At 55.2% G+C, this 7,838-nt stretch overlaps 1 protein-coding gene across 1 annotated transcript; it reads right to left on the reverse strand.

Moving 5' to 3' along the window:
- Positions 1–806: 806 nt before the first annotated feature.
- On the reverse strand, positions 807–6,890 carry NR2E3 (nuclear receptor subfamily 2 group E member 3). Its single transcript, XM_010364793.2, has 8 exons — positions 6,783–6,890; positions 6,053–6,179; positions 5,793–5,896; positions 5,481–5,702; positions 5,149–5,324; positions 4,018–4,264; positions 3,543–3,648; positions 807–939 (listed from the first exon to the last, which is right to left on the reverse strand). Exons 1-8 carry the CDS (start codon positions 6,874–6,876, stop codon positions 807–809), a joined length of 1,209 nt encoding a protein of 402 aa, XP_010363095.1. The 5' UTR covers positions 6,877–6,890.
- Positions 6,891–7,838: the final 948 nt, after the last annotated feature.

The raw sequence follows: 7,838 nt of genomic DNA on the forward strand, positions 1-7,838 counted from the left end.
GCAGGGTGTTCACCTTTACTTAGGAAGGAGATGAGGGAGATAGGAGATAAAGGTTGAGACATGCTGCAGGTGATGGGATGCCATCTGGAAAGAAGCTGGGTGGTTGAATTCTATGGGAGATCCACTGGGCTTGAATTCATTGCACCTGGTCTCTGACTTGGAGTGGAACCCAGATGGAACTCATTCCTTCAGTGTCCTCAAAGGGAGAGCCTTGACAACACTCATTTTTCTGGGGTTTTTTTTTTTTTTTTTTTTGACTTTTTTATTGAGGTCTAACAAAATACAGTAAAGTGCACAGCTCAATGAATTTTTACCTATGAATACATTTGTGAAACCACTGCCCAGATCAAAATCAATATTTCTAGTATACCAGAGGGCTCCCATGGGCCCTCTCTGAATCAATCCCCTGCCACCCAGAAGTAACCACTATTCCAACTTCTATTACTGTCAATTAGTCTTGCCTGTTCCTGAACTCTGCATAAATGGAACTTCTGCCTGGTTTCTTTCATTCAACTTTTATGTCTGTGAAGTTTACCCATGTTGCCACATGTATCCATAATTCATTCTTTTTAAGTTATTTTTCATTATATGAATATACCGCAATTTGTTAATTCATCCTACCATCAATGTACAATTTGGGGCTATTATGAATAAAGCTGCTATGAATATTCTTACAATATCTTTCAGTGGGCATCTCTGCTGGGTACACACACCTACGAGGAATTTCTGGGGCAAAGAGTAGGCAAAGGTTTCGTTTCAGTAGATTGTTTTCCAGAGTGCTTGGAAACATTTCACCTCCACCCCCACTAGTTTTTGAACATATCACAAAGGAGCTTCTCCATTGGAGTATTCCCTATGGTCTTGCGGAAAAAGAGGAGCTCGATGCGTTCCGCAGTGATAAACCTCAAAGACGGGAGGAGCAGGAGCAATTTCCCAAACCTGAACAGGAGAGAGGACGCCGTCAGTTTTACGACCAGCTTCTGAGCACTAGTCCTTGGAGCAGTGCCCTCCCAGGAAAGGCAAGGGAGGAAGCAGAGGAGAGATGAGGTCCCCAGAGCGGGTCAGGAGGAATTTCGAGGAAAAGCCGCATTCAGGCCGGGCGCGGTGGCTCACGCCTGTAATCCCAGCACTTTGGGAGGCCAAGGCCAGCAGATCACAAGGTCAGGAGATCAAGACCATCCTGGCTAACACAGTGAAACCCGTCTCTACTAAAAATACAAAAAGTTAGCCAGGCGTGGTGGTGGGTGCCTGTAGTCCCAGCTACTCGGGAGGCTGAGGCAGGAGAATGGCATGAACCCGGGAGGCGGAGCTTGCAGTGAGCCGAGATCGCACCACTGCACTCCAGCCTGGGCGACAGAGCGAGACTCCGTCTCAAAAGAAAAAAAAAAAAAAGGAAAGAACTATTTGCTAAGACAGGAGTCCACAACACAAAAGGCAGATGGTGAAGCCCCAAGAGACAGATGGGGGAACCAAACCTTCCCTGGGTAGGTCTGATGGCCAGGGTCAATGCCCAGCCTCAAGGAGGCTACTCCACACTGGGCAGCCCCAAGCTCCCCTCACCAGGAGTTTCCGGGAAGCCTTCCCCACCACTCAGTGATCTGCTGGACTTGCTCTGCCAACCTAAGGCCTTCCTTTCTCTTGCTAGTGCCAAGTGAGCAGCACTGAGCAAGTCATATACCCCTCCCATCTGCCTTCCCTGCTTCTGTTTTTCTGATCTAAAGAGTGGGAGGAAGAAGACATAACTATAAAGTCAGTCAGAGAATGTTTTTTCCAAACTGCAGGTATTGCCCCACTTAGTGGGTCTGAAATTAAATTCAGTGGGTCACAATCAGCCTTTTCTAAACAAATAAAAGAGAACTATCAGGTAAATTGTACAAGGTAAGGGTAGGAATAACTTCATGGAACTCCACTTTGGTGTCTGCATGCATATCAGGGGGCGATGGTAATTGTGTTTCTTCCTGGGCGTTGCAGTTTTTAAAAACCGAAATAATATGCTGGATTAGAGAACCCCAAACCACTATCTTCACACTCAATCTGCTTGTAGTAGGCAATGAACCCCTATAGAAGGGGCATAGGAAATCTTAATCAGCATTATGAAATTTGACGCATAACCAATATGCCAGGACATCTCTGGGGGCTGGTTCCAACAGAAACTTGGCAGAGAAAGGCTGCTGGTTTCTGAATGTCTCTGATGCCCACTCTTCAGATGCTAAGTCAAGTCTTAGTAGTAGCAGCGTTCTCCCTATGCTCATAAGCAGCACAAATCTTCCTGTGCTGTGTGGCATATACTTTGTATACTGTGACTTTTCTTAAAAGGAAATTACCTCTTCTCCTTGTAATCATTTCTTGGATTAGAGATGATGCAAGGATGCCCATATTAGCTCACTTCTTCAGAAAGAAACTGCTGGGAGCCCCAAAGAATGCAGATAACATGGTCTAAAATAGCCAGTAGATGCCTGAAGGCCAAGTGTTCCAAGCTTGCTGAGGCTCCATGACAACTGCCCACACTAGGCCAAACAGCGTAGTCCCAGAGCACTGGCTCCTGCCCTACCCTCGCCCAGCCACACTCAGCCTGCAGCAACTCTCCTCCAAACCTAGCCAGGGCCATCCATGTGCTCGGCATCTCTACAGGATGCTCAGTGTACCTCCAAAACACCTTGTCATCTTCCCTCAAAACCGTCTTTCCTCCTGGCTTTCCCTTTTATTGTTTTAACAACGTCTTCTCCCAAAGAGCTCCTCTTCCCTCATTCCTTACCTTCACCCAAACACTGGGTCTGACCCATTCCAACTCCTAGAGTCTCCCTTCCGCTCCCCTGGCCATGCCCAAAGATCAGAACTCCATGGAACCACCTGGAAGGTGGCAGTAGCTGCCACCCCCTTCCCAGTAGTATCCTCTGTACCCATGGCCATGCCCGTCTGCGTGAGGTCTAGCCCTGTGTATGACACACTCCTGCTCGGAAACCTTCAGTAGCTGCTGTCTGCCTCCCAAGTCAGACATGGCCTTTGGCTGGCATTCAAAGTCCTGAACGGACTGGTCCTGCCCTACTTTTCTGGCTTATTCTCCCCATTTCTCACTGGCAGGAACCTGTTATACCTTCAAGGTGGGCTCCTGTCCTAACAACGTATCATGCATGCCCCTCTCTCCCTTTGCAAATGATGTTTTCTTTTACACTTCTTCTTCCTTTCAAGTCCAGCCCTGTCTCCCCAAAGTCCCTCCCAATTCTGCTTTACGCTTCCCATGCCAAAGGGTCTCTGTCTCCTGCAGATTCATGCAACCCTCAGTACCTTGCTAGGGCAGTTTGCATCTTCAGTGCGGTCACTGCTGGTTGTCTCCAGAAGGCAGCAGCTTTGTCTTATGTACATCTTGGTCCCCACCCCTGGGACCTGGTACTGTGCCTGGGACACAGTAGATGTTGGCTCTGTGCCGCTGAACTGAGACCCTTGTGCTGTCTAATCAGTGAGCCCTGGGAGGGCATGGGAGAGGCGGGGAAAGGGTAGAGAGGGCAGGGACAGATGAGTGGGTGGACGCATGCTCAGGTCACCTCACGGGCTGGCTGGGGTGGTGGGCCTTGCTGTGCTGGCTCAGCATCACTTGGGACTGGTCCTGCAAGGCCTCTACATGCTCAGGATCCTTCAGGCCCCGTGTCTCTGGGGAGAAGCAGCACCAGTGAGCTTAGCACAGGTTTACGGCTGTTATAAGGCTGGCCATGAAGTGGTGGCCCAGGGCTCTGGCTGCAGACATGGGTGTGGGGCCCTGGCTTTGCCAGGGCCAGGGGAGCCACAACGGGCTCTGCCGGGGGCTCAGGGTCTCCCAGGGGCTCCCAGCCTGCCCTGTCCCCTCACAGTCAACCAGGAGTGGCCCCAAGGAGAAGGGAGTCCAGCCTCACCCCTCTCCTCCCGCCCCCCCAGGATAGAGGCCTACACACATCTGCACACATGTGGGTGGTACAGGGAGAGTGAGAGGCACAGGGAAGTCACCAGAATTCCCATTCAAGGCTTAGACAGAGACTCAGCTACCTGGCTTGAAGAGGACCAGGGCCTTCATGCAGGCGAACTCCGTGGGGTCCACCGCCAACGCCCGGAACCGAGAGATAGTTTCCCGCAGGACACGAGTCTCCATGCTGGCCAGTGTGAGCCGGCCCTGGGCACCACCAGCAGCAGAGGCCTCAGGCGGTGCCAGCAGAGGACAGCTGTCCAGAGGCAGAGACCACTGGATGGCCCCGAGGAGGAAAAGTTCACTCCACGCCTCTTCCAGCAGGATCACCTGTGCTCAGAAAGGGATGCCTGTTATGGCAGACACACAGCTTCTCTGGCTCAGTCTGGAGGCTCTGCCACCATCTCAGGCACCCAAGGAATAGAAGTGCTGTCCTGGGCCTCGAGAATGCTCTCCTGACATCAGCCAGGGGCCCAGAGCTCTGGGATTTGGCACCATCTGGCTCAGCTGCCTACCATCCGAGACACTGTCTGGGTTCCATCCAGCGCTGCAGCTGGGACATTTAGGAATGTCCAGAGTCATTTGAAGTTGGGCAGCCTCAGAGACTTGCCTCAAGAGTGTCCTAAGTTGAGTGTATTCAAGAGGCGTGGCCTGACTCTTCCGAGCTGCTCCACCCCAGCACACAGACTGGCTGAGGGCCTCAGACCCTCCTCGTGCCTCTCCTCCTCGTTTTCCCGAAAGATCTGCTTGCCCTTTAGAAGCTGAGAGGGATGGCCCAGAGCCAGAGAGACTGGACTAAAATGCAAGCCCTGAGATCGTAGGCACTTATGCTCCAAGGGGGCCTAGAGTCAGCCACTCAGGCTGTTCAGGGTGTGTAGGTCACTTGTCACCCACGGAATGTTTGCAGGGCCTGAGGGTCTTCCAGAACTTAAGAAGATCCTGGGCCCTGTGGGTCCCTGGCCACCATCGTCTCCTAGGGGTGCACCCTGACCATCCCTGTGTTGGAGATGCATGCAACCCCACTGTCACCATCCCTGAGATGCACCCCGGCCACTGCTGGCTCAGAGGTGTGTGTGTCCCCAGCCATCACCATCCAAGCTGTGTGCACCTCCATTCATACTGGCATGGGGATGTGTGTGCCCTGTCTGGGTGACTCAAGTGGGCCACCTGACCCTAGCCCAGCCTAGCTCCCCAGCAGGCAGGCCGGTTGGTACCTGATCCCGGAAGGGCAGGCTGGAGAACACAGGCAGGTTCTTGGCCCACTTGACGGCCATGAAGAGCAGGCGAGCTGAGGTTTCATGGATGCTGTCCAGACCGCAAGGGGAGGAAGAGGAGTATGGAGAGGAGGGGAACTCGGGGTCATTGCTGGTGACATCAATATTCTCATCAGCTGTTGGAGGAGGAGGTTGTGATCTTAGCATCTGCTTCTCAGGAGGTGGCAGGGAGTGCTTGGGGCCCGGGGAAGTGAGGATCAAGGCAGGCGCTGCAGCCCCACTGTGACCCAGGTAGCCAAGCCTGCTGTGCTCTCAGCCGCTCTCCCACTTACCATCCTCTGGCTCCAGCTTAGCACAGGTCTCGGCTGTTATAAGGCTGGCCATGAAGTGGTGGCCCAGGGCTCTGGCTGCAGACATGGGCGTGGGGCCCCGTGGGCTGGGCCCTGCCGGGGTCGGGGGAGCCACCAGGGGCTCCTGCCGGGGCTCAGTGTTGGACTCCATGCTGTCCAGGCGGACCTGGGCTGTGCTGCGGGGCTGGCGCTCGTTCTGCACGGCTGGGGAGGCAGGAAGGGTCAGAACGACATGCCAGCCAGTCCCGCTGCCCATCTCTTGTCACGTCCCCCCGGGCCAGCGCCCTGCCTCACCGTCCTGGTTCATGCCCGCCTGCAGGCACTTCTTCAGCCGGCAGGCCTGGCACTGGTTGCGATGGGCCTTGTCCACGGGGCACATCCCTGCCCCCACCTGGCACCTGCAGGCGAAGACGAGACCCCGGGGGTCAGTGTCCCTCCCACGTCCTGAACCATGGGTTTGGACATTTTTGCCCAAGCCCCTCCTCCCCTGAACGCCCCCTCACCCCTCCAGAACCCCTCAGGGGCAGGAGCCCAGCAGGGCCCACCGCCCTCACCTGTAGATGAGCCTCCGCCGCACGCTCCTTTTGAAGAAGCCACTGCAGCCGTTGCAGGCATAGATGCCGTAGTGCTTCCCGCTGCTGCTGTCTCCGCACACGCGGCACTGGAGCGAGGGGCTCACGCCTGAGGGGCAGGGGGCAGGGCTGGGCGGGGGCAGGGCTGCACGCTCCCCTCCGTCCCTCAGGTCCTTTTCCCAGTCCTCAGGCCCCGTCCACCCGCATTTAAACGAACCCACGCGTGACTCTTCCATCCGGAGAAGTGTCTCCTTCACTGTGCATCCACACCCCAGCCCCCAGCCCCATTCCCTGCCCTCTCTCCTCCCTCAGTGGAATTTTCAGCAAGAGTCCAAGCCCTGGCTCCACTTCCCCAGCTCCCATCCCTTCTCTGTGGGTGGCTTCAGGCTCCGTCCTCCCACAGAAACATTCTTGTCAGCACCACTAGGGACCTCTGGGCTGTTAAGCCCTAAGGGCGCTTCTCTGTTCTTTCCTTCCCCATTGGCTGGGCTGTCCTGTCCTGGCTCTGCAGGCTCCCCACCCCTAACCCCCGTCCCCTCCCCACTGTGTTTCTAGGATTCTGGGTTTGCCCGCAGGCTACCCCACCCTTGCTCACAGCCGGTAGGGCTGGGTCTGAGTTGCTCTGGCTCCTTCCATGGTTCCTGGGAACCTCTGGCCCTCATCCTGCTCCCCAAGGGCCCAGACCTGACCCTACCTCCAGGAGAAGCCATACCTGTTGGATCCTCCCCCAGGCCCCACCTGCCTGGAGACTCCTTCCTGGAGGCAGCCCCAGCTGCAGGCGCAGCTGCAGCCACGGTGGAGCTCATGGGAACTGTTGCTCTGATCTTGGTGGGTTCCAGGGCAGCCTCTGCCTGCCTGTGGGAGGCCTGGGTTGCTGAGCCGGGCCCAGCCTCTACCTCAGTCCATGAACCTCTGTCTCTCTGCCCCCGTCTCTCTTCTCTCTCTGCTCCCACCTCTCTGTGGCAGCCCCCTCTGCCTTTGTCTCTCTCCCTGTCTCTGTCTCTCTCTGCGTCTCCGCCTCTCTGTCTTCCTGCCTGAACTCTGTCTGAACTCAGGAGCTGCCCCAAGGTTCCGAAGCCCCTCACAGCAGAGGCTCTGGCTTGAGGAGATTTCTCCCGGGGCAGCCGCTGGATGCAGTTTATGATCCTCTTAATCTTTACTGTCTCTGTCTCCACAGGGGATCAGTCGGCCACACCTGCAGCATTACCAAGGTGCCCTGGAGCCGCTCAGTCCTGCTACCCCATGCTGGTTCCTGGGCTGCCCAACGTCCCCCGGGGCCCTCCTGCCCTGTGTGCTCAGACGTTCACCATTCCATGCCACATCTTTTTTTTTTTTTTTTTTTTTTTTTTTTTTTTTTTTTTGAGACGGAGTCTCGCTCTGTCGCCCAGGCTGGAGTGCAGCGGTGGGATCTCAGCTCACTGCAAGCTCCGCCTCCTGGGTTCATGCCATTCTCCTGCCTCAGCCTCCCGAGTAGCTGGGACTACAGGCGCCGGCCACCTCGCCTGGCTAGTTTTTTGTATTTTTTTTTTTAGTGGAGACGGGGTTTCACCGTGTTAGCCAGGATGGTCTCGATCTCCTGACCTCGTGATCCGCCCGTCTCGGCCTCCCAAAGTGCTGGGATTACAGGCTTGAGCCACTGCGCCCGGCCCCATGCCACATCTTGAAGAGATGTATGGACTCCACTTCTCTCAAGGACTTTAAATCTTTTTTTTTTTTTTTTTTTAATACAGAGTCTCACTGTGCTGCCCAGGTTGGAGTGCAGTAGCGT

This window comes from Rhinopithecus roxellana, chromosome 5 (assembly GCF_007565055.1).
Source record: "Rhinopithecus roxellana isolate Shanxi Qingling chromosome 5, ASM756505v1, whole genome shotgun sequence".
Classification (NCBI taxonomy): domain Eukaryota; kingdom Metazoa; phylum Chordata; class Mammalia; order Primates; family Cercopithecidae; genus Rhinopithecus; species Rhinopithecus roxellana.